The sequence below is a fragment of the Sparus aurata genome, chromosome 9 (assembly GCF_900880675.1).
Source record: "Sparus aurata chromosome 9, fSpaAur1.1, whole genome shotgun sequence".
NCBI lineage: Eukaryota > Metazoa > Chordata > Actinopteri > Spariformes > Sparidae > Sparus > Sparus aurata.
Window position 1 is genome coordinate 22,983,503 of NC_044195.1, and position 27,986 is coordinate 23,011,488.

The following is a 27,986-nucleotide window of genomic DNA, read 5'->3' on the forward strand; positions in this document are numbered from 1 at the left end:
ACTACACTTAGTTCACCTGAGGTGCTTTCTTGCTAGCTAGTTATTGAGAGCAGCTAGCATTATCGTGTTACTGGTGAGCTTGTCAGCCACTGTAGCTCACCGACTCCACCGACGAAGAAGTCGATTCATTTACAAGCTGTGCCATTTATTGGGTACAAACAGAACATTTATCCTAAATACCCTCATTTTGCTTTCCTATGTTTAGTGGCTGAAAAGCATATTCGCAAATACTCCACTGCACTATCCACGTCCCGCAAACATAACATTACAACCCAACATCTCGCTAGTTAGGAGGGATAAATACAGGCGAAGCTGAAAAGAGAGAGAAAGGAGAGGTAAAAAGGAAGTAAGAGGAGTCCTTGCCACTCTCCATTGCTCACTAGCCACCGATCGCTCAATGTAATATTCAACAAGGGTTGGAAAGACATCATTTTGTATTTAACTCCACAGGGAGTTTGTGTCACTTCCTCATGTGTTATTTCTCCTCTCCTGAGTGACAGCCTCTAGCTCGCTTGAGCATAACAACATTGTCATAAATGGAAAACACCAGGCTGACACTTTGTCACAGGTATAGCTTCATAAGCAGAGCCGCCTCTCAAAAAAGAAAAACAAGCTGTGGGATAGCGAGCGAGGCAGAGAGGGACAGAGACGGGGAGGAAACTACTCTCCTTTACTACTAAACATTCAAAAAGAGCCACCAAATTTTCTGAAACTGGTATTAAGTCTTTCAAACTCACACGCGAGATTTGAAACATCAACACGGGAGGACATGGTGAAATTTCAAGCAGAGATATTTGCTTTTTCTTCACAAGACAACGGAGCTTTGTGATCTGACTCCCATGTGAACACGGTGGAACTGAAGAAGAGTCAGAACTCGCTTTACATCTCAGGTTTGCCCACAGGCATCAAGGAAGTACATGGGTTTGATGATGCTTTTGTCTGGTGCTTTACCAGCCTGTGGCTTTAAAACAACAACCTTTGATTTTACTGTAAAGCTTATAGTTGAACAGAGAAAGTAAACTTGGCTCTTGCTGTCTTCATGAAACTAACTGAAAATGAAGCTATAGACAGAGGTGGAGGTATAGGGAGAGAAATAAAGAAAGACTAAGGAGAAGGTCTCAATTGTTTGCACTGCTGTACTTTGTCGGGGAGGTATGAAAAAGATGAGGAGATACTGTGACATCACCTCTCACGTTAACACCTACACACAGACATGATGTGTTTTTGACAGCCAGCAATGCAGGGTATAATGGACGGATAAAAGAAATCAATAGAGTCTGTTACAGTATGTTAGCTTGTAGAGTAAGAAATATGACCAGCAGCACACCCAATTCCATGCAGTACAATGTACAATGTGCCCTTGATTCAAGGAATGAACGTCAACATGAATGCATATGCTTTACAGGACAAACTGACTACAGTATTTCTCTCAGTGTAGTTGCTGTATATACTGCTATTGAACTTTTGCCACAGAAAAACATCTAGCCAGCAACAACAAATCAAGACATGTGTGCATCACTGCTGAAAAAGAAAATATTTAACTTTAAGTCGAACTCCATCTATTAAAATGTATTATTTTCTTTTTCAGATTTTTACTTGAAAATGGCTTGTCCAGTATTTCATATTTGACCATTTTTGAATGAAAGGCCAGAATGTGTGGACTGTAGTATATGTGGGTGTAGTGTGGAGAAAGAACCACCCATGTCATGGACTGTATAATTAGTGGGCAAAGCTTTAGGGTCTAAAAAGCTACATTTCCAATGGCCAGCAAGGACTAAATCTACTGGTTGCATAAAGAACCTTGAGTGTATGTAAGCTTATGAGAAAATAACCCAACTTCTTACTGGATTTATTACCTCAGTAAACAGTTTCCATGTGAATTTATAGTGTAAATCACTAGTTAGAGTCTTCTTCAATACAACAAGATGTATTTTTTTTTTTTTTACTGTGGTCCCATTTAGAGTGAAATTGACAATATTTCTTCATTTCTGGCTCCAAAAAAACAAAATGACGTTTGCCATTATCCAAAAGTCCAAGCTTCAAAACAATGTGTGACCAACCAATGTGTGGTTTGTCTTAAATTTTACTTGCTAAAATTACCCTTCTTCTCACTGGATTTATTACAACAATGAACAGTTTCCGCATGAGTTGACAGTCTCAATAGCTAGTTTGAGTCTTCTTTAACACAACGCTCATTTTGTAAATTGTGGTCCCATTTAGACGTCAAAACAGGGTGCATTTTTAAGCATGGATTGGGTTCTCTGTTGATTCAGATTAGGATGTCAATCCCAGCTGGACCTTCTCATCCAAGTTTGGTCAGTTCTGGCCCCACAAAAACAAGAAGGTGGCAGCCATAATACAAAACTCAAGGCTTCAAAACAGAAGTCCACAGACCAGTGGGCTTCCTTAATATTTATACGTGGTCCATAGCCAAATCTTGTGTAAACTGCTTCACATTTTTTGAATAATGTCCAATATGGGTTCTTTCAAGCCAATAGTTTTTGTGTTGCTTTGAATTTGCAAACTGTGAATGTGGTTTGTTTAACTTACTTGCTCATTTTGTATTTGTTTACTTAGGTGCATTGGACCAAGACTGCAGGACTGCATTGGCTGGATGGACAGGTACAAAGTTATTTTCTACGAATTGCCTCTTTTCTCCAGCTTACAAACACAACACAATAGCACACACCACATACACACACATACACTCAAAGTAAGCAAACTCTCTGATTAATGGCTAGCTCCAAGGCCCAAAATCCCTGCGAGTGTACTTAATGCCTCTCTGTGCGTGCATGCTTGTGTGTGTGTGTGTGTGTGTGTGTGTGTGTGTGTGTGTGTGTGTGTGTGTGTGTTTGTGTGCAAGCAATTTGCCTGGTTCTTGATAAATTGATAGCGCTTTAGCTTTCACTCTGAGCCTGGGGGCGGTAGTGGGGCAAAATGCCGCTAACAGTTTATAGCGAATGGATGTAATACAAGAAACAGTTTGGCATTAAGTGGAGAGTTTTTGGTTGCATTTTGGGGATGATCTAAAAAAGGAAAACAAAGCAGACTGAGCGTAACTAACTTGTGGATTAGGACAACAGTGCACTTAAAAGATAGGGCCATGCAGGACAGGAGAGGAAGCCTACAAAATGTGTCATATCAAACATGTTTTCCTAACCCTAACCAAGTGGCAAACCTAACCAGAGCAAAACATAAGCATTACAAGAAAGAATTGAGCCTAAACAAACATACAGTTTTAACCCATCTGTGGTTTTGCAGGTATGTACTCCATCATCCACCATCATCTAATCTAGTGACTCAGTTGTGATAGAACTTTAAACTAGAAAAATGAAAAAAATATTTAGACCATCTGGCAGCATATCAGGGGGCTACCATGACATCAAACAAGTGTCAAACAAACTGATAACAATTATTTAGTACTTACTGATCAATATTACCTAAGGGCCTTTCAGAGGGCCAATGCATGTTGAAGATAGATAACTAAAATTCACACCCTTTGGAGAACTGCTCAAAATCTAAACCATCCCTCCTGAAACAGTCTTTGGGACTCTGCCAACAGAATGAAGGGTAACCACCGCCGACGGGAGAATGTGGCTATCAGCTGACCTGGTGCACAGATCAGCCCTTATCAGATCTCCGATACAGTAGCTGTGGAATAGGAAACAGCAGTAGATGCTCAGCTAACCCCAGGCTTAGCTGCCTGCTCTGAAGTGTCACACATCTTGTAAATCTGTAACCTGTTGGAGGTATTGGCTTTTGAGCACGGCTGAAAGTGGCTTATCAGAAAGACATGATTACTCTAAGCCTTCCAAGGCCATCGCTCCACCTGGCATTAACATACAGCTTGTGGAGGGATTGTGTGCGTATCTGATTAAGCTGGATTAATCACTTCCTGTCAGTTATGTAGTATTTAGTCTGATGAAACTGTAATACCTCATCTAGCATGTTTCCTTTTGGCAGTATCTTTCCCAATTGATTCAAAAGTAACAGAGCTGCCTGTTGCCTTCAGTTTCTCTCTTCTGTTCCCTGATTGGCTCTTTACACATGCGTTCCTAGATTCTTGACTAATGGTGAGGAATCATTTAATTCAGTCTGGTCAAATGCATCACTGACCACGTACAAAGGTGGCGTGTTGGGTGATCTTTAGAACTGTATGTCTTGAGTGCCTTTATAGTGTGGCTACGTTTCATCTGATCACTCAGATCAGACTCTATTAATGTCAGTTGGAAAGAGCATGTGCATGAAGCGTGGAGATTGAATTAGCCATCTACAGTGGGTCTTAATGCTCTAAGAACATTTGGTCATTCATGAAATAATTGGTACGCCTTTCTTATGGCCATTTGTTGCTTTTTCTTCCAACACTGGCCATTAATGGTCCTTTTGCCTGAGTTATTATTGAAGAGTGCAAACAAAGGAACTTTATGTGACGTGTGTGATCTGAAAAGTACTAAAATACAATATATAATATAATATGCTTGGATTGTCACTGTCACAGTTCAAAATAGGACCCAAATGCAGACATAGAGGCAGGGAGGTTAATAAAAAAGGAAAAAAAGAAAAAACTTTAATAAGCTGATGTCAAATGTGAAATCCAAAATCCAAAAATCAAGTTACAAAAGACAGGCAAAGGAAAGTTCAAGGGGAAAAAACAAAGTGAAATACTGAGGACAAACCAGAAAACAATGAGAAAAAATTCTGGATCACAAGGAATACACAAGGATCGGGGGAAGTGACAGTAACAACTACTGGCGGGCTTTTCAATCAAAAGACCATTAGCTTAGCTTAGCTTAGTTTAGCTTAAAGACTGGGAAGAGGGAGACAGCTGGCCTGGCTTTGACCAAAATTGAAAGAATTCCCTCACAGCACCTCCAAACATTTATCTGTTTAATCATCCAAAAAAGGAAAGTGTGAATAACAACTACTTGATTTCAGAAAATCTTGTTAATTTGTCAGCTTTAGAGGGGCTAGCAGACTGCTGAGCTAACCTCCATCTGGCTCTATCTTCATATTTCATAGACTGGTATGAGAGTGGTACTGATATTCTCATCTAACTCACCGCATGGCAGTCAAGAAGCGTATTTTCCTACAAAGAGCTGCGACCGTGATATTTATTCAGCAGGACATTTCACAGTTGACACACTACCACAAACAAATCTGACACTTTTATTCACCACCTTGTCTTATTAGTTATCGCCACTGACATATCTGCACTAGGAATATATTGGGCAATACGTCCGCCTGGCAGATTTGTAGCTCAGATACTAGTACTCGCCAGAACTTTGCCATCACACATTATATGTCCCCAAAATAGTGATCTTTTTTCCCTCCGCAATCAAAGAGAGAGATGTGGTGGAGTTCTTCACTTCCCATGAAACTGGCTGAGTGTGATAACATTTATGGGGTGTAACCTTGCAGACTGTGATATACAGTCCTGAATAAAATACTTTTTTTTTTACTGAGTTTGGACAGAGTCTCAGTACGCCTTGACCAAATTAAATTCTTTCAATTAAAGCAACGGGAGGTCATCCGGTACCCTGGATGGCCAACTCTTCTTACTTATTTCTGCAGCCGCTCTGAGGAGAGTTCGGGGGAGCACATCGGGGAAAAGTATTGAGAGGCTTGATTTCAAATGACAGCGGCAGAGTGGTGCTGAGAATTCACTTTGATGGTTATTTCCATGTTTTTGATCTCAGCTCATGATTTTAATGAGACTGATATTTGTTACCAGATGAAGCTCGGGCGGTACTTTTTTTTTACAAAACACTGAAGGTGAAGGAGGTTTTTTAAGGATCACCCACATAAGCCTGAACTTTAGAAACATCTTTTTTGTGTCTGTTTATTTTCTTGCCTGTTTTGTTTATTTATTTTTTTTTTGATGTGCTCACACAGGGGGTATAATCATGATGCCGACTTTCTTTTTTTCTTTTTCCGTCCTCATCGTCTCCATTTCTACTCGACTCAACCCTCCGTCGCCACCTCTGTCTGACCAGAGATTACACGATGCCTTTTTCTCAAAGCCTGTGTCCTCTTCTGTCTTAATCAGCTGCTTATTTTTATTCATCTCTCTCTCCAGGACCCCTTTGATCGCAGCAGGGGTGATCGGCAGCCTCTTCATGGTGGTGATCTTGGTGCTGAGCGTTGCGGTGTCTGTGCGGCGAAAGAACATTAAGAAGAAGAGAGCCCTCCGTCGCTTCCTGGAGACAGAGGTGAGTGGGGTAGTAGATGAAAAACATATTACGAGGAAGGAGGAGCTGCTGCCCCTGGCATGGGCAGATAAAGTGTGAGGAGAATGTAGATGACTAAGAATCAGTGGACACTAGTGACATTTGCATGGCACTTTTTGTACTTTAGCCCAAGTAAGTCCAGTTTTGACCTCAGAAACAAGAAAAAGGCAATAAAATCAGGGAACCATTGCTCAAAATGAGAAACATTTCTGCCGACAGACTCTCGCTTGACCCTTTTGTTTTTAAGTCAAAGTATCTGGTCTCAAAGAACAGCGACAGCTGGCAGGCAGGTTCACACCCACAGCCTTCTCACTTTGAGGCAATAACCGATTCCTATTGCAGTCTTCTTGAAATAAGACTATATACAGCGATGTTACTCATTTTAAGCTTAATTTATTATATTGTGCTTGAGATAAGTAATCCTGACTTACATAAATGTACTGGCAGAACTTAAGATCAAATTGGCTTGGTAAAAGAAATAATTTAATCACAGGCAAATATATTTAATTTCACTTCATTACACCATGAGAAAATATCATTTATGTTTGTACCTTTAGGTGTACATCTGGGCAGTACCCTCGAAGGTACAGATGTTGTGACTTTAACATCGGGTGCTTATGCAGAGCATGGTCTCGTACCTCTGGTGGGAACTTCATTTAAGGGGGACACAAATTTACTTTTTAGAAATGGAACATTGGGGGGAAAAAAACAGGACATATTTGTACCTTTTACTGTTTCAGAACTTTATTGGCCCTTAAACATAGTTAACTTGTGTTTGATTCTGAAGTCCTAGGGGCCACATTAGTGTAATATTGTTCCTTTGGAGACAAAAATCGACTCCAACTGTACCCCCAAGGCCATTGGTGGGTGTTCAAGTGAACCTTAGATCCTGTATCATTAGAGAAGTAACTTTGCCATAGCTTGGACTAAAAAGCATAGTGGAATTTGTTGAAGTAGGGTGGTGAAATGTCAAGCAGGAAGAGGGGCAGAACTATCCGTGAAAGATTCGACACCTGATCATCAGGACAAATATTTTATACATTTTTAAAAAGACAAAATCAACACATACTCCAAAAATAAAAACCAATAAAAATTAGTAGAGTACAAGGTGTTTCTTGCATGTATTAAGTAAAATATAATTATAGTCTGCCAACAGAACAGGTGAACGTTGGTTTAAAACAAGTCCCTCTATTTTACTTTCCACACAATCATGTCTGACAATAAGTGTAATGAAATATTTTGACAAATGTACTTAGCAGGAGTTCGTTGCTCTGAAATGTCTGTGCTATCACATCGTACATTCTGCACAACATAAGAGAAAGAGTAACAGGAAAAAGAGAGTGGGACTTTGTGTCTCCATATGGGGACTGCGAAAGAGGGGGAGGATGAGGAGGAGGAGGAGGAGAGCATCTGAAATTCAGAGGCTCAGGTGTTTACAACCGCCATAGCATAGTGGAGAGGACACTCATGTAAGGTATACGTAAGGGACCGTGCCATTAAAAGAGGAGGAAAGCACTCTTCCTTTGTGTTAAAATAAGAAGAGTACATCATCTAATGCACTCATGTTGCTGTGGTGACAATCCGGTCTTGTTTCGCTGCTTTCTCTCTCTTCAGAGCACATGAGTGTCAGTGAAGTGTCTATGCTGATAGCTTCCATAATGACCAAATAGCACTGATGTGGCTTATTATTACACTCATGTGTATCTATATGACACTTATACCCAGTCTTGAAAATTCACATGCATTCAGACACAATTACCTTATTCTAGCAGTGACCTGAAATAAAATGATAAACCTGGAAATGAGTACAACATGTCTCCTTTTAACTTTTTGACCAGTTCTTAACTAAACAATCTAAACCACATCAGTACACTCATACTTACATTTACATTTACATTTAAAATTGCATTTAGGGCATTTAGCAGATGCGTTTGTCCAAAGCAATTTACAATAAGTACATTTGTCACAAGAAAGAAACCACAACATATCACCATCGATAAAATGAAAAACAAACAAAAAAAAAAAGATCATCATTCTGTTGTCCCTGGCGTAAGATATGTCTCAGCTGCAATAAAATAAAAATACAAAATAAAGTTTGTGTAACTGCAGCCCTCTTGGTTGGGTTTCAGCACTGGCTTGTAGAGTGAGACGCTGGACAGCTCCAATATGCTGCTACACAGCCTCAGCATCTTCAGCACCAGTAACGCTGGACAGCTCCCTGCACGCTGGAATAGCATCCATTAGTGTGTATATGTGTGGACGAGGCATCTGTATCGCGCGTGTGTGTGTGTGTGTGTGTGTGTGTGTGTGTGTGTGTGTGTGCCCCCCCGCCCTCCTTGTTTCCACCCTGCAGAAGCTGATTTGTTATTCCATTTAAATGAAGAATGGCTATTTTTTTTTAATCAAATGGTAACCATGAGCCAGAGGACAGAAGCTGCCGACCACAGCCAGCCTGATTTACTCTCTTGCTCTGTGTTTCCTTCTCCTTGCCCACACTAATCCCCCCACCCACCCAACCACCCCTCCAGCCTCCTCCCCTCTAATCTTCCACTCTTTGCCTAATTCTCCTTATATTGCTCCCTCCCTTCTGCTCCTGCATCCCTCCGACTAATTCAGCCGCTCGCTCCTCCATCGCTGTCTTGTTGCCGCTGTTGTTCCTGCCACAGCTCCTCTCCCACTCCTCATCTTCCTCCGTCCCTCCCCTCATATAAAGTTTCCCCCCCTCTCTCGCTGTTAAATCTGTTCGTTCCTCCACTTGCGCGGTAATGAGACAACAAAAGTGTCATCTCCTTCTCAGGCTCCACAATTATGATACCCCCCCCCCCTTCCTTTTCGCTCTTCGTCCACCTTCCTCCATCTCCCGGCTCTGTTCACGCATTACATTCCCCTTTTGTTATATTGAAATGCTAGCAGCGCATTGGTGTTGTGGAGAAAAAAGTAATTCTCATCTGAAGTACCGGGCAGTTTCTAATTAAGAATGTGTATTTGGGAGCGAAATGTGCGATAAGATTAACAAAAAATTGCAAAATTAATGAGGCATAGTAAATGTTGCAATGGAATTTCACAATTTTTAGAAGTGATTCTTATTTTTAGAAAAACTCATTTAATTTAACTTCCAACGCAATTGTTGATCAATTATGATGAAAGCTGCGTTTCACAGCAGGACTTCCTCGAAATTAGGTCACAGTTTTTAGCAACAACCTTTTTTCTGCCACTGATTGCAGAGACGGGCTTGCAAGTAGTGAATATTAGCAGTATTTAAAAATGTTCGTTTACACTTAACTCAGGTGTGTTCGGTGGCAACATCCCCTGTGAGAGTGGTTATGAGATTTACCCGGACATGTGTACACACCTGAACGATGTTTAATGTTGCTGTGACTCTCTGAAAAAAGTTAAATGGCAGTTAAATCAGGGTTTAATGGATAACATGAAAGTTTTAAGAATTAGGACAGGTGTTAACATGTCTGTCTGTTTGTCTGTCTGTCTGTCTGTCTGTCTGTCTGTGGACAGATTTTTGTCAGCAGGATAATGTAAAAATTGCAGAATGCAGTCACAGATGTGTAGGTAGGATCCAAATGAGAGACTGGCCGTAGTCCCACCAAGGAATATTGAGTACTTAAGCAGTAATGTAGTCATGACTGCTACTTACTCATGTGTCGGAATGTGAATAAGTTGGACAGCCATCCTGGCTCGTGTGATCCAATCACAAGATGGTCTCTAGATAATAATTACTTGGTAAAGTATTACTTGATTACATTGTTAAACACATTTTTAAGGTATAGGGAAAACTGTAAACAGCATCCCACATGTTGATGTAGAATATTGTCTTTTACTGTTCTTGTAAGGATTATTGGTTTGACAAACTGTAGACGCTGACCCAATGCATGTCTGCTTTTTTTTGGTTTGTTGCTTGGTTTATCAGCAGAATTACACAAAAAGTACCAAACAAGGATGAGTCTCGGCCTAGAATAGACCACTATTAACCATTGGTGTGGATCCAGATAAAGGGAAAGATCCAACAATTATTTATATTATATTTTATAGTCATTCAAAAGTGTTCTGATTAGATTTGATTTTATTCTAATCCGATGGATAATGTTACAAATTACAATAAAATACCATGTAATGTACTTATTAATTGACTACGTAATCTGACCTGTCTCAGTATTTTCCCTGTGATAAATCATGGCTTGTTGGTGGAAAGGATTATATGACTGTGTATCTAGGAAAAGGACTGTGTGAAGAAAGAATGCATCTCATTGAGCAGTGTTTGTGCTGTACTTACTAATTAATTCATGATTTTTTATTTAGCTTGTGGAACCTCTAACGCCAAGTGGAACAGCACCAAACCAGGCCCAGCTTCGCATCCTGAAAGAGACGGAACTCAAAAGGGTCAAGATCCTCGGCTCTGGGGCCTTCGGGACTGTTTACAAGGTAACACGCACACAAAAATAAACATGTTTCAGTTTGTTTGTGGCCATGTGAAATTATTTTACTCCTAAATATGAGATCATGAAATGAGATCCTGGAAAAAAAAAAAAGAAGAAGACGACAAGGGAGACATATTGCAGGATCATTAATGACAGGAAATGAGATGGAAGGCTGGAGGCGGGGGATGAAAAGAATAAGTAATAGCAGACACTGAGACCCCTGGGGTTACAGTGAAATAAGAGGGAGCTGAGGTCACCACCAGTGTGATGATTGGTTGGGAAGAGGTGGAGAACGACACAGCTGGAATTAGAAAAGAACAGACTCTCTCTCTCTCTCTAACTGAAATCATCATTTGTCATTTTGTAGATCCATCCGCTCACATTATTGCACATTTCTGGGTCAGAGGTATGGTGGCAGGGGCCCAGATGTCCGTATTCAAAGTCACATTTTGCACTTTTCTCTGGGGAATGTCCAGGAACCTCTAGGATGTAAGAATATATATAGAGAGAGTCCATTCAGAGCCTCATGGCCCGAGGATGCATACAGTTTTCCTTGGTGGCTGGAAGACATCAGAGAGGCATCTATATCTCCTCCACCTCATCATCTAGAGGATGAGTTATAGTGTGTTGCGGCTGAGAACAGCCAGTCAGCCGCATCACTTCAGCTGCTTCATCGCATGATGTTATTATTTCGGGAACAACTCGGAGATCGTGCGAAAAGTTGAGAGTGAGCATTTAGCATATCGACTTTAAATTGAATGTTTTGCTTTGAGGTTTTATTCTCCAAAATACTTCTGATTAAGAAATTGTTGAGCCTGTTCTCATCAGAAAAAAACGACCAGAAATGTGCCTTTGTTGTTAGGGGGTGACCTCTAGTGGCTGTAGTAATTATTACAGCCACAAAGGAGGAAGGGAGGTGAAGTAGCAGGAGTAGAGAGAGAAGTCTATAGAGGTAGTAGGTTGGGGATGGACAATCGGTATAAACAAGCACGACTTTCACTCAGGAGACCAATGTTTGTGTCCAGAATAAAACCAACTTCAACTTCTCATGTACATCACAAACATAATGTATCTTAAGTTAGTGATTAGAACGCGCTGATTGTCACCTAAACCACATTGTTTTCCGGAACCTATGAAGGTAGTTTTCTTAACTAAACCCAACAAAAATGCCACCGTACAACGTAGGTCCAGTACGTGTATGGCTGTAATGCTGGTCATGCGGTCATTCTATTATGCATACGCTGAAAACTGACCTATTTTAGTCATTAGCTTTGAGGATGCATTGCTCTCATTATAAAGCTGCCACACTTACATGCAAGCTGCAGATTTTTTTCACCTCTAGTTCTGCCACAGAGCAAAAGTCCCATTTGTAAACATTCACAATGTCATAGGCACAACTACACACACATATAATGAATGCAAGCCTGAAGAAGACATTGAACAGGGGAAAACAACAGGAGAGTAACTTACTTACAAACTAAACCGAAAGGTATTGATCTCAGAGATCTGCCAGGTCTGTTAAATGAAAGATGGTGGTATGATGTTGCATTTGTCAAAAGTTATAATACGAGTGTTTGATGATGAATGACACACAGCTTTTAGGCCTGAAAGACTCACAGATGGGTTTTGGAGGAAAAACAGAATGTGACATATGTTTGATTAGTTCACAGGGCAGCTTTAACCAGTAATCAGTCTTTTCTAGCCATCATTTGTTGGACCCAAGGACTGAGCCCCCAGGGTGTTTGCACACCCCTCGCACAGCTGAATTAACCTGGTAGTGAACGATACTCAGACTGGGAGTTGTTGACCCGCATGTCATGGAATCCAACCCAGTCTGTTTTACATTGGAGTGTGTCTTTTTCGTCATATGCACAATATGTCAATCTAAAAATATTCAGCATTCGCAGGGTTGATTTAAACGAGAAAACCGTGTTTTTAGACATTTATGAAAGGGCTCATCAAACACAGCTGTATCTCTCTGGAGCTATCAGTAACAACATGTCATCTTGCGTTGTAGTTTTAACTGTTTGGCACAATGAGTTTAATTTGGATAGAACAGAGTGATGAGGTGCATTATTCACCTAAAGCAATGTAAAAGTCAGGTACAGAAATATTGCTCAAAAATGGAGGTGTTTACAAAAGACTCTGTGAGAGAAAAAAAACAATGATTCATTCCACTGTGTAATAACCATCCATACGAGATCAGATAGAAAGATGGTGTTTCATTGAAATTACAGCTGATGTCACTGGGGGATACGTAGCGATATCAGGGCAGAATAATGGTGCGACATGTTTGGAACAAGGGAAGTTGAGAGGCACTCCATTTTTCACCTGTTTTAAATGCTTTGACCACTTTGGCAGCTGCTAAATCACTTGAATCCCATCTGAAATTTGACACTTCAAAATGATTAAATAGTTTTTGCCCAAGTCTATTTTGAAGGACAGAATAACCTTTGATCATTAAGCATGCAGAACACTGGAAGAATGAGAATATGGAAGATGGTGATTAAGAAAGCTCACGAAGTTGAATTTGGGGTGAAAAATCCTCATTTTATTAATTGATATTCCTCCTGTTCAAACCTTTAACAGCCTTCTTTTATTAAAAGAAAACTGTGGATGAGTGGGAGTTTTGTGACTTTCTAGTTAGTGTAATAACTCTGTGTGTGTTTCTTTAGGGTATTTGGGTCCCAGAGGGTGAAACGGTGAAGATTCCTGTCGCCATTAAAATCCTAAATGAAGCCACGGGACCCAAAGCTAACGTGGAGTTCATGGACGTGAGTATCCTGAAAACTGGAAAATAAAATGAAGAAAAACAATCAGTTCCATTATGTAATTGTTTTTCTGATGGCCGTTTACAGTTTAATCTCAGCATTCACAGAAATAAGCTACTTTTTGGAGATACATGTTGTTATTCAGAAGTATTTAGAGCTGTGTTTGGTTACATCTGTACAGCAGATACAACATATACATATCATGACATTGTTGCTACGGTGACACAAAGTCCAATCTGGGTATATGACCAACTTAAAAGGGGCCACCAAAAGAAATAAAAGAATTCCTCATCATTTTTGTAAAAGAAGAGACAACTTACAGGCTGTTGAAAACTAAGTTGAGACCCTCAAAACATCAGAATGGAAACCATCAGGGGTCCCTAGGACCCCTATATACACCCACTTACACACACACACACACACACACACACCATGCTACAGGCGCCCAGCACAGTGCACAAGGCCCCATCTATAAAACATTCACAGCTCGGCTCATTTCAAAAGCAAAAGTGAAAAAAAAAATCCGAATTATTACCCTATGATGATGCAATGCAGATGAAATAAGCCCCATCAACTCGCGTACACATCCAGACACGGGCACGCACACACATCGAGAACGACCCAATTGCACTCATGTTTTGCACTTAGTTTGACAGTCTAAGAGAAAGACTTTTGGAGTGTTAGCATTTCTATTTTTATCGGGACATCTTTGATGAATCTCCTACGTGTGTTTAATTTAATGCCTCATTTGCTTTTAGGGCTTGTCTCACAATCAGAGCACCAGATAAAGGGGGGACAAAAGAGGCGATAAAGTGGATATGAAAATACTGTATGTAGAGGGATGGAGTTGTTTATTGTTTAAGCAATAAGTATTCATGTACCGTAAAAAAAAATGCAATTGCATACTGTATGTGAACGTCTCCCTGTGAGTGCAGATCATGACACAAAGCCACCTGGCGGAGACTCACTCAGATCGGTCATGTGACCGAATGTGCATGCATAGCTAGGGATAATAATAATACTTGATGATAATAATATAACTTGATGGAGATCCTTGGGATGTTCCTAACCCTTTATCATTTCTATAACGATTAGACAAAAGTTTAAACTTAAGACTCGTCTAAAAGTAAGAATAAGCTTTAAAACATTGTCCTAAAAAATACTGCGTCTGAAAAAAAAACATCTGATTCTTACAGCAGTGTTTTCATCGAGTGATCATGAACGCATGGCAAATACTTAAACACATCTCACAGCTAAGAATTGTTGAGATCAGTAACAGATGATTTATTTTTCAAAGCAACATTTGACTAGACTCAAACATAACATCTCAATTTTCAGTCATGTTTGAGCAACAAGAACAGGCATTTTAAGCCAAAACATTATGTTTTTCTAACCTAACCAGCTGATTTTTGTGTCAAGATCTGAGTGATGTCATTACGTAAATAAAATAGAAGCTAAGAAAAGAGAAGTTGCAACATATCCATGGTTTGCAGAAGAGAACGTGCCAACATTTATTCTGGTGAGTGGGTTGCTGGTGCTAACCAGTGAGGGTAGCAGCATTCAATCGACTCGTGAAACCATACGCACACATGACTCATTCATACAGTTATAGCTTTCAAATACTAAAGACAAGCAGTGTTGGGCATGTTACTTTTAAAAAGTAATTAGTTATAGTTACTAGTTACTTCTCCCAAAAAGTGAGTTAGTAACAGAATTACTCCACTATAAAAGTACCTAGTTATCAGGGAAAGTAACTATTACGTTACTTTTTTTTCATCCCCCTTTTGAGCTCTGCATTCATTTTAGCGTACTTGACATTTTTGTATTTAGAAAATGTATTTCTGCATGGCGGACCGGCACCTGCGCTTCCCGGTATTTTACCAATGAGAGCTCTGAAGGAGTCTGAGTCAACTGTTGATAACGGGAGCATGTTCTCAAGAACATACCTGCCTATCATTGCATTCAGTTCATTCTGTGTCAAAAGTTTTTGTGAGCTGGAGCAGAAAAATCCAGCTTTAGCTGCTTGGACAGCTCCGTGTCCTTCTTTGTTAGCGGAGCTCACGTTAGCCACACCTGGCCTGCTGTCATCATCAACAGTGTCAACAACAGGGTTTTTGGCCACTAGTGTTGTAGAAGCGTGCGCCGTTGAGAGATGATTCATTAGATCAGAGTTACAACGGACGTGGACAAAGGAGATTCAAATGGTATCTGTACTTCCACTTTGAGAACGTTAACTTTCACTCCAGACTCGCCATTGCTGCAGCTTACCTCTGCTAGTTTGTGTATGTGAGGTTGCTGTGTGCGTGTGTGGTTTGTGTGTAAACTGAACACTGCCTCTGATTGGCTTACAAACTCTTTCTCTACCTTAGCCAATCATCATCACTTATGCGGTTGTCTCGCCCCTCCCTCCTCCCTCCTGTGGCTGAGAGCCAAGTCAGATGACAACAGCTTCAATGAGTAGCTTCAGTTTATAACGCACCACATTTAATAGTCGGTAACGGTAATTGCGTTGTAACAATGGAAATAGTAATTAGTTAGATTACCCGTTACTGAAAAAAGTAATGCCATTAGAAACGCTGTTCATTTTAACACTGTTATTCCCATCACTGAAGACAAGTTAGTGTTTATAAATCAGATTGAGTTGTGTGATGATGTTAGGACCAGGGCCTAGGGGAAACCGCGGCACAACATGAAAATGAGACTCCCCTCTTCCCATCCTCTAAGCACCACCAGCAACAAAGCATTTTTAAAAGGTTTTATTCAAAAACAAATTTTTGCCCACAATCAAACATGCTGGCAGTCTGGCTGACTGAGGAGAGCCCACCGGAACTGGGAGAAGCCGGCCCTTAAACTCTTGGCTTCAAGGCAGGAACCAGTCAGCTCCCTGGACAACCTGAAATCACCATCACATGCTTAATCATACAGAGAGTTATTGAAACAGAGGTGCAGGTGAGCAAGAAAGGAGTTGGATAAACCAAACTCAAACTAGTAATCACAGTGGCAGTTATACTAAAAAAAATATAAGGACAGCTGTTGTTTGATTTTTTCATTTTATATTTGTCAGAGTAAAATAATTTCAGTTTCACCTTATTTTCCAGTGATACCTATAGTTCACATCCATTCAGTTCCCTTCGTGTTTTCACACTTATTGACTGCTGAGCAGCTGGGGGCTCAGCTGCTGCTCCAGGCAACATCAGTGGTAGTTACACTTGGAAAAAGTGTGCCATTCATTTACTTTAACCATCCATATTTTCCCAGTTGGAGTGGGATATCTGACTGGTGACCTTCTGGCCAAAAGCCCACACTCAGCTGCCACCGACTGTTTGAAGAATGTCACCGAGGATTGATTGTCCTTTAGCGTGTGTGTGTGCGTGTGTGTGTGACTGTTTTTTTTTTAAAACGGCGACAGGCCAAATCCTGGGCCCACCACCAACATGCCAATACCACCTCACTGCCGCCGATGCCAAACAAGAGCCCAGAGTGTCACACAGAGCTAGATTTTCATGCATATACATGTTTGCATGTGTGTGTTTGTGTGTGTGTGCCTGTGGTCATAACGGTGGCTACAGGCAGGCAGGACACGCTACAGTACATATTCCTTTTGAAAGCCAAACTCCCGCTCAAGGTTTGTTTCCACTGAAGCAGGATAAACCCTCTTGGCCCGTCCTTGGAAACTGCATTCAGCAATGCTGTTTTCCCCTGTGCATGGAAGAGATTATGTTCTGCTCTTTTCATTAATGTTTTGCTCAGTAATTATGAGTATGAAACAGATGAGAGCATTCACTACACAATACAATACATACATTAATACAATACATACTGTAAACCCTGACATTAAACCTTATTTATTAAGCACTTCATGAGACAAATTCTGTTGTGTATTCCACACATTGCTGAATTTGTCAGTCCACCTTTTTATAGCACTGAACTGAAAACATCACAGCCAATTGAGGTTTGCTAAAGCAGCGGATAACACTGGCACACACATTTCCTTTTAAATTCATAGAGAATTACCAAAGTGACAATTTAAAAAAAAAAAAATCATTATGATTTCATTTGTTTGTAATTTTGTTAGACGGCAAAATGAGGATTTGCAGGCGGGAGGCTGAAATCTCTCGCAGGAAACTGTATGAAAAGCACAACATGAGTGAGGCCTTTTGTGTTTTCATAAAAGTCTACCTCATTCCCGCTGGCTTTTTATTCAAGCATTTATTGGATATATAAAATGATGATTTATGAACTGATGGTATGAGATTTGGTAAAATCTCCCAGTTTCACACCGTCTTTGGTCTGGTTTACCAAAATTTGCCATCACTTCACACCTCTAACACACGAGCGAGGATCCTATCATGCTTGCGATACATGAGTCGTATGCACAAATCCTGACTGTGTTGTGGTTGTGTCTCTTCGTCAGTGTTCAATGGACCCTCTACACACTGTATCTGTCTCTCCCCAGTACACAAACACACTAACACACACATAACCACCAACACATTCGTGTAACCTTACTGCACAGCCATACATCTCATGATGAATCTTTTTATCAACCCATAACTCCTGTGTTCAGGATGCGTTGTGTGTGTGTGTGAGTGTATTCACATATCCTGGGTCGTAGCGTAGCTGCACAGAATCAATGGATGTCTGTTTTTGTCTTTCCAATCATATAAAATTTAGTTGCTTATGTTTCCATGGCGCAATCGCATGCAATATTGCAAAAATGTAACTCAGTAAACATAAAATAACTAACCTTTGCTCTTGTATTAAAACTCCTGCACATAAAGATGTTCCCATTACAGGCTCAAAGGTCTAGTTCAAAGCTCTTTAAATGATGAACTGGAGCAGCTTCTTCACATGTAAATGATTTCAAACCAAACGTGAGCCCTTCACACAGAGACACGTGATTTACAGCGATCTCACCTTTGTGTATTTACTACATTTTTAGTCCTCTACAAAGCCTGCTGACAGTCTTCTGAAGCAGCGAGTGACTTTGATGTCAAGGTTTTGAATACAAATCTGCGGTTTCTGACATCGTGGAAACTTGCTGCTCACTTCAAGAGAAAGCTCATCTTTAAACAGAATGAGGGCTTCTACTGTATGGTCTTTGACAGTTCAGTCTACACTTGTAAACATGATGAACTCTCTGCCAGCGTGTGGAGTCTTTGAACCTATGGCATTTGTCTTTTGACACTAACTAAAAGAAGACTAGCACAGTATGGCACATTATGAATACGTTATTTTTACCAGCACATAGGTTTTCTAAGGTCTGGATATGGCTTCTTTAAACACATGATCATAAGTGACAAAGCTAAAGTGAGATGTTGTTGTTTTTTGTTGTTCTTGTTGTTTTTTTATGTAGTGAATGTTTTAAGTGATACATGTAAGGTTGATTTGAAGCCAGGGACACGTATCCACGTATGCAATTTTAGGGAAAGTAAGTGGGAGATCATTATGAGGTCAGAGATAATAAAGGCAGGGAAATAATGTATAGGTGTGTCCAAAAGGGCCAATCAAACAATGCTAATATCCCATCTACCCTGCAATGATAATATCCAGTACCACTGCCCTATAATATAATATAATATGAAACAATTGAGGAAATAGCAGTTACAATGTTAGCTAAAGTTAATAAACTAACATTTGCGACAGATCTTAAGTGAAACTGATTTGTTTTGACGATGCATACCTTTTTAACATGTGACCAAAAAACAAGATCAAATCATTGATTACATTTTTTTTCTTTTAAAATTCCACCAATGTAATTTTCAAATTTCACACAATAAAAAAATATAAGTAAAACAACACCCCTGTCAGTTTCTCTGCCAGGGGCCTCCACAGGATAAGCAGTCATGAAAAAGTTGAGTGCTAGCTACGTACACATTTTTTTTTTAATGTTGTAATCTAATTTACATGAACCAAAACTGCAAATTTAGAAAATACGGCAGAGACATTAGGAAACTATGTGCAGAGATCTTTAGAAATGGCACAGCTCAAAGTAAAAAAAAAAAAAAAGGGGGGGGGCACACGGAACTAGGGCTGCAACAGTTAGTTGGATAATTGATTAATCGAGAAAATTAATCTAGAAAAACTAATTGTCAACATTTTTCGACCACTTTTCTTTGTAATTTCTGATGTAAATAAATAAAAAAATACCTCTGTTCTAAGTAAATTAAGTGTCTTTGGGTTTTGGACTGTTGGTTGGACAAATGAAGCAATTTAAAGATGTGTAGGCAGGCACGGCTATTCTAGCTAGCTTTCAGGCCAAACAATGTATTACATTCTAATTTCACAATTTATGCTGATCACATCTGAGAATAGTTTTCCTCTACATGACTTTTCCTTAGCCTTAGATTATAGTACTGTACATACAAGGACCTGGGCTAATGTTTTTTTCACAAATAACTTCACACTGGAATTAGCACCAGCCACTTTCTACTTCAAGATGTCCTCATATGTAAGTTAAAATTTCTATTTTTAACACATTCTTTTTTCCCTTTTTTTTTTTTTTTTTTTTTTAACAAATCATGTTTTTAAAAAGTGATTTGGAAAAAATTGGCCATTTCCAAATGCTTCCCCAGTGTGTGAATGACACCTATGTTTAAAGTGAATCTATTTTTAAACATTGTTATTTGAGTAAACACATCAATATGCTATTCTGACTTTACCGTTGTAGAGGGCAGATTAAACCATTAAAATCTTTGCCTTTATTTGTTTGACTCTCTGGAGAGGTTTATTCTGTGTGTCATAACGAGATCTATCGTCTCCATGTACAGCTTAATCCATATAATGACTGTTTGCCAAAGAACATCACAGTGGTGCCAAAAAACATCATAGCGGTGCCTAGGTTTGAAAGAGAATTTCAAAGTCAAACATTTACTCAACCGTCCAAGATCACAGAAAGAACATGACAGTGATATATTTTCTGTTTGTGTTTCGCTGAAACAGTTGGCTGTTGCCTAAGTGTCGACGCACTGTAGAGTCTGTTGACATACTATTGTAAATTTCATCATCCATCGTCAAACCTTTTCCCCCACATGCCTGAGTGTATATCTGTCTTATTCAGGAGGCCCTGATCATGGCAAGCATGGAGCACCCCCACTTGGTTCGCCTGCTGGGCGTCTGCCTGAGCCCCACCATCCAGCTGGTCACGCAGCTGATGCCTCACGGGTGCCTGCTCGACTACGTCCATGAGCACAAGGACAACATCGGATCCCAACTGTTGCTCAACTGGTGTGTCCAGATCGCCAAGGTAAGGATGGAAAAGGTTTTACTCGCTGTGTGCTTGGCTTTGGTGATAGGCAGACTGCTGATTTGGCGTATTCATCATGGGTTGTTTTTGGTTTTGATCGGATTGTCTTCTTTGGCTGCTGTTATTATGCCGCTTTGAATGTTGAAACAAATATCTCAGTGAGTCATTCATGATGATTTGGAGAGTCGGAGAGTCATTAAACTCTTCGTGGATCTCTACACTGGCTCTGGACCCATTCATTTGACTCAGTGGATGTAGATTGTTAACAAAGTCTGCTAATTCTTCACATTTTATTCACAAAAAGCTGTGTGCAAAAGCTGCACTCTGTAAATCAAGAAATCTTGCAAATTGTACCTGAACTTAGCAGTTTACTAATATTCCAACTGATGTCTATTATTTATTTTTTAAAGGGATAGTAAATACTGTTTAGTTTATCTATGAACATTATTTGGATGCCCATTATTATGCTGCAACTGATATTTATAAACCTTTACCATTGCTTAATAAATGGTTAAAGAAACATTTTATTGTTTATTAACAGTTTAATTAATCTATTAATGATGGTTATCATAAAAAGTCACCAAAGACATTTCTCTTTTTCACTGTTTCTACCAAGCTTTTGTAAGCGAGAGAGAATACTTAACATTTGTCTCTCTCCCATATTTGTGTTGTATTGTCGTCCGCTCTTGCCTTTTTTGACATCTTACCCTATTAATAATTGTGTTTACTTTGGATTACACGGACACACAACTACTGAACCACCTTTCACCCTTTTATAACACTTTTCGGCTAATGGCGGCCAAGTGAATTGCTGCCTTGCTTCCAAAGTGAAAAGTAGATGTCTGTGTCAGTCTATGGCCGCAAGCCAGAGACAAGGGCCGAATATTCGGTACATTGTCCGTGAGTGTGTGTTGGTGTGTGTGAAGGGTTCAGTAGTAGACAGCAGCGCCCCTTGCCAGCCTCTCTGGAGAACTGAAGTAAATAATTCAAAGTCTTGCCTGACTTTGGTGGTGGAAGTGTTGAGAGAAGGAAGCTGGATGTTACAGGATCAGGGATTTGGTAGTGCATTGTAATTGATTTTAATCTAGTTGTCAATGTTAATGGGTGCCATACACAACAAAATGAAATCTCTTTCTCTGTCTGTATGCCTGCATATCTGAAGGGTGTGGGTTGTGAGCTTTTTTCTTCATCTCTTTATCACCAGGGTTCATGTAATTATATGCAGAGAGCAGAGCAATTGGCTTAAAAAAAAAACGAAGGAAAGCAAATGAAAATGACTCAGCAGTAGCTGCAGTCCCAGATTTAATATCTCAGACAAATATTTCTGTTGCCATTTTTGTCTAAATCATAGAAAGGCGGCACTGCAGTGAGCTGCCTTGTGAAAATATTAAACCATCAATTAAACATTGGGACGTGGTTACAATCACCACATACAGTGATTTCTCAAACCAAAGGCGATCAGAGCATGCATTAAGTCTTGCCCTGCTGACATCCCATGCTGTGTAACACAAATATTTTCATGGTATGGAATTAATCACAGTAATTACTTTGTGGAAAAAAGATGTAGATCAGCTATACACACAAAGAAATATATACCTGCTGTGAACAGTTGTCAACATGGAGAAATGTATAATTCATAAAGGGTAGATATGATAATGTATTATTAACCAGTGTCTCCAGCGTGTATTGTTCAGTGTTTTCAATGACTGGCACCTGGGGACTGAGGTAGCTGTCAGGGGCCACGGTTAATAAGGTGCCCACACAGGGTTTCATGCTCCTCCACAATAGACGTATCTGAATAATACCAACAAGGTGAATTGGGACACTTAGCCTGCACCATCAACATCATCAACATTTCCACATATAGTGCTCTCAATAACCTACCCCAGGCTTCAGTCAAGCATCCTCCCTGCAGATTATTTCATTATATTTATCATGGATGTATACATCAATTCCCGTAGGGTCTCTCAGGGCTCTCAAGACTGTGACAGGGCCCCACTCTCTGAGGCAACATCCCTGTGGCCCTCCTTCTCTGTCATGGCCGCCATCACAGTCATAGTTTATTAATGGGGTGATCCGCCACCAAAGTCATACTAATGAGCAGATTCATTAGAGCTACTACGCATGCAGGGCTCTGATGCCACAGAATGTGTATTTTTTTTCCTTAGGACTGATTTTTCTCATCTCATTTTTTTTTTCTCTCATTTTTTTTCCATATGCCCCTACTATATCTTCTTTACTATATCACTTTCTCCTCATTATGTCAGCTTGCTTTTTCAATCTCCTCCAAGGCACCTACTCTTTGGTCCTGTTGTACATGTACATACAATATATAAAGTATAGTGCCACTGTCAGATGTTTAACATTGTAACTGCTACTGCAATACTAAAAAATGATGTATCTATGATTTCGTGGCAAAACCTCAGTGAGAAAAAAGACATCACAGAATGTGTTCCCCAAGAAGCTTTTGGTGGACATGACATATTTGTTTGTATATATTTGTAAATGTTATTCAATTCAGTATTTCAAAAAAAATTCAGTCCATGATCTTTTCCTTTTTCTACTATTAATATACTTAAATTTACCAGTAATGTAGCATCATACTTAGACAAAATCGCAATTTAGAGGTTCCAGTTGTTATTGTTATTTCAAAAAGGCTTTGGTTGACAATAACCTTTCCTCGGGTAATCTTTACACCACCGATGTTTCTTAACGGTCATAATGCTGGTTAAAGTGGTATCTTCAGAGGTACTCTCAATCAATGGGATTTTCTAACTAATGAAACGGGTGTACCGCAAGGATCTATTTATAGGGCCTTCACTTTTCTCCAATTGAATGAAAGTTGCAATTTGTAAGATAGTTGATTGTTTAGTCTCATTCCCAACTTGTCAAAATGCTGATGCTTTTGTTTACTGGCAAGCCCGACATAAAAATCCAAAGTCTTAAATTGGATTTGAGACTCAACCATCAACTCTCTCACAAATTGGACCTTTAACAATCTTCCAGAAATTTGTGAGACACGTGTTTGACTGTATGCTGATGACACCTTACTTTATGGTCAAAAGCACCTATTAGTTTGTGTTATTTTATTGTAGTTCCTTTAACTACAATCTAACCAAGTGCGCTTATTGACTGACTTCCTGCAAAAAACTTTCACTTTCACTGCCCACTGTGCTTAGATTACATTAAATGATTATCGTGGTTAGGGATCCTACATATTTAAAAAACACTTTTACCTCAGGCCAGATTTGGCCCAGGGGCCACACTTTGGGCAGCCTTGCCACATCGTGAGGTCAAAATCACAGATCCGCAAGCCTGCAAAAGAACTCTTGGCTTGATATCTTGAGTGTGTGATCTGTACGGCCGATTGTAAATCCAGCACATTGAGATTAGTGCGGACCAATGAAAAGTTGCATATTTAGACTGATACTAAAGCACCCTTGTATATTTTGTCACCCTCTTCAACTGATAGAGTGTTTTATAGACACACTGCATGTTGCATCAATTCTTTTCTAACCTTATCAAAACTGAAAGCAGATGAGTGGTTGAATTTCATTTCAAGTTGAACCAAGACAAAGTTTGTCTCTTTGACACTTTGTCTCTGAACACGTTTCATGAGAAAACACTGGTGATGAGAATATTCTGCACCCTAGCATGAAAATGGCAGTACTGCTGTAAGGCACTGTAGTGATAGTCGCCCTGTTATAAGACGAGACAATTTGAAAGTCTCTGCATGAATCCTTTTGAACTAGTAGAAGTGACACCAGAAGAGACAGAAGAAAGCAGAATTATATCGTAAGCCACATTCACACAGGTTATACATAACAATGATGGTTCCCATTGTGATTCAGTTTCTGATTAAATATTTCGTGTGAACCCAACTTATTTTGCCTTTAAAGGAAAGCTTGGGGTCCCATCACTTGTAAGACTCGTCTCAGGATGACACATCATAACACTATCAATACAACACAGTGGTTTAAACAACCCCAGATACATGGCAGGAATACATGTAGCTCATCCTAGCAACCTCAACAGTGAAAGTAGTTTTTTGTCAAATCTGCCAGCAAATCCCCCCCTCCTTCCTTCTCCAGCATTACTGGTTTGGATTGCCTCCAAGTCAGGTATTGTGTTTGTGCGTGAGTGTGTTTGTGCTGTGTGGTAAGAGGGTCCCACAGTGTGTATCAAAGGGTCATTTCTCTGTGTAAACCAGACTAGGCAAACATGCCTCTCTCCAACTCATTACATACATCCCCAGGGTTCCAGTGAAAACTCACTTCACTCCTTTTCCCGTTTCTACTTGGTCTTCTCTCGCTCTCCTGTCGCTCTATGTGTTTGTATTTCGATATGTGATTCATTCATTTTTGTTTCTGTTTGTCTCTCTCTGAACACCCGTGTAAGAGGAATACACTGTAAGCTCCCACTGATGCTCATTTTATCTCTCTATCTTTTGTTGGTCAAAATATTGTCCAGCTATTCTCATGTCGGTAATAAGGCAGGTTCTACTCACTGTATGTGGACCACTGCGATGCTTCCCACCGGCTGACTATTGCATTTCTCAGAGGTGATTCTCAGTTCTGTTTGTATGAGCAGCCTCTACCAGTGCTACTTGCTAATTCTGAAAAAGTCTGAAAATGATTTTTGTTGTTTGAATTTATTCAAGAAACACATTTACTATGTCCTGCTATCTAAATGGGACATTGTTAGTCTGTTGCTGACCAGCAAAGACAAAGAGTAAAATATTCAACATGCAAAAAATTTCCAGAATAACATTTCCAGTGGAACACGATTTTTCCAAGGACACCATCTACAGTAGCTCAGGGCAACTAAGATCTGCCCTTGAATCAATGTGATGACCTTAATGAATTCAAATTACGGCAAGGTTGTATTTTGCCATTCAAGGAATTGCTAATGGTTTCGGACACATTTCCTCTGGTACAAGAACAAGGATTGAAATATTAATTCCACATTATAACAATGGCCAATTTCTGTCACATGAATCAACACCATTATGTTGTCTACTGCAAGAAATGACATTGTGTTAAGATTAATGTTTTAAAGGTCAAATTTATATCTGTATACTTTCGCAATATGAATAAAGCATCTAGACCTGCTTTATAAGCCAAACAGACATGGAAATCTCACTTTCTACAATAAGGGACCTTTAATATATGTGATACATGTGTACTGTATGTACACCTGGCTGATATCTCACTCCTTTCTGTTAATGAAGACCACCCATAGTGGAGTGACAAATTACCAACTTGTTTTTAATCGAACTCTCCTTCCTCTCTCATCTCCCATGGTTGTCTCTTGTAGAAATCACTCACATTTCAATCAGATGTTTGATTCTGACAAGAACTGGCAGATAGCATTCCTGCTCCAAGACTGCATGTAAAACACACGGTGCCAATATCGGATCACAGGCTTCCAGCCTTTGATACCACCAACCCTTAGAAATGTCAACAAGTGTCCGCCTATCTCCCTTCCCTCACTCTATCTCTCGCCCTAGCCGTCTCCCTCTCTTTCATTTCCAGACTAATTAATGCTGAAGCTTTTTTGTGATGGTCTTTCATGACTGCATAAATAAGTGTATGATTCAACATTAGCGGCCAGAATACCTCCCTTCCCCTGAGTAAATATCAGCCTGATTTGAGAGAGCAGCTTTATGCATGTTTTCATCACTTGCAGTTCTCATCAAAGTGGCGGAGCGGTGAGGTAGAATTCATGGATTTTTTGTTGTTTTATTATGTAAGTGGTGTTGAAGCACAATGTACTGTATCATCAATGGCATGTTTTTGATGTGGTAGGGAAGCCCATGATAAAAAAGAAATTGTAATTAATTCAAGAGGCTGGATTAAACTGCCTTCACATATTGGCTTGTTGATACGCTGAAGGCCAGTTATACAGCAAAAAGGCACAGGCTGCAGACACAAATCAATATGTGTAACACAGAACTAATGAATTAAATATGTCTTTTGTCCATTTTTTTTCATTAGATCTGTTTCCAGACAAATGTTGCTTTGAAAAGAAAATTGCAGACAATCAAATTATTAAGCCTGCATATTTATACATGCCAAATGCCTTAAAGCTACTACAAGGAACATTTAACTGGTTATGAAGGGTCTAAATTTAATACTGATCTCTTGATGTATATAAGCAAAAGAGAACATCGTGAGAAGATTGGCTTTTAATGTGTCACTAAAACTTTTATTGCCTTAAACGTATCCAAGTTGGCTAAGTAGTATGATAAAAGCTATTTTTATGGTGACTGATTTTTTCACAGATGTAAACTTGCAACGTAAAGGAATGTTAGGTTTTGACATATCTGTGATCTTGCAGCAACCAACTTTGCTAACAGAAAAATTAAATAGAGAATTTTAAAGGCGATGTAGGAGGGAAAAGCAGAAATGAAAGAAGGATGTACACAGTGGTCTCCCTCACTCTCTAAAAGATCTGTTGCCTACTTATCAGTGTGCAATTACAGCAGCAGAAACCTCTATTTCATCACAGCTGATCACTAAACAGAAATGATCCCAGAATCCCCTTTAAAGCTATAACCTTGGTGACTAGTTTTCCATTAAACCAGTCAGGTGAATCCAAACCAGAGAGAAAATAACTTTATTTTATTCACTTTCACAACAAAATAGTGGAGATCCAGCAGACTCCTGCAGACCTTCAACATTAGCTCACTTCAGTCAAATATTTCTGTCAACCCAGGAAGTCTCTGTTGCACTTTCAAAATCATTCACCTGCCCTTCAGACTACATTTCCACTTGGTTTTCAAAAGCTATATTTCAGATGGATGGTCAGGCCATTTTTCACCTCTCTCTGTTTAATGAATTTTCTCCTCCAATTTGAAACATGCCGGTGTTTACCCCCTCTCGAAGAAGCCCTCTCTGGATTCCCTCCATTTTGAAGAAATTTTCTCCGAGCAATTGATTTCTTTTAAGAACAACAATTCCAATTTTTTTCTTGCATTCAGTCTGTTTTTTGTCCTCTACACAGCACAAGGACCGCTCTGGTTGGGGTTACCAATGAGTTACTGCTTGCCGCCGACACTTCTCCATTTCAACTCTTCTTGACCTCAGCTGAGCCTTTGACACAGTAGACCACCATGTACTGCAAGAATCTGTTGGCTTCAGTGATCTGTCAGACTGGCCCGTCTCTGTCTCTTTTTCGGGGCCACCCAGGGTCTATTCAGGGTCCCCCCTTATTTACTATACACATGCTACCCCAGTGAAAATCATTACATCAAGCAATGTCATTGCTATGGGGATGATACCCAACTGTATGTCTCATTAGAGCAAGATAC

The 27,986-nt window shown here is 39.8% G+C and overlaps 1 protein-coding gene across 3 annotated transcripts in view; it reads left to right on the top strand.

Annotated features, from left to right (window-relative positions):
• Window positions 1-27,986, top strand: part of erbb4b (erb-b2 receptor tyrosine kinase 4b) — a 362,141-nt gene that overhangs the window by 277,843 nt on the left and 56,312 nt on the right. For 2 of the 3 annotated variants that reach the window (XM_030428316.1, XM_030428318.1), the window contains exons 16-20: window positions 2,578-2,622; window positions 6,077-6,209; window positions 10,539-10,661; window positions 13,333-13,431; window positions 20,489-20,674. In XM_030428316.1, the coding sequence (XP_030284176.1) occupies window positions 2,578-2,622; window positions 6,077-6,209; window positions 10,539-10,661; window positions 13,333-13,431; window positions 20,489-20,674 (586 nt within the window). The remainder of the gene's footprint in view (window positions 1-2,577; window positions 2,623-6,076; window positions 6,210-10,538; window positions 10,662-13,332; window positions 13,432-20,488; window positions 20,675-27,986) is intronic. The other variant, XM_030428317.1, reaches the window with a different exon arrangement.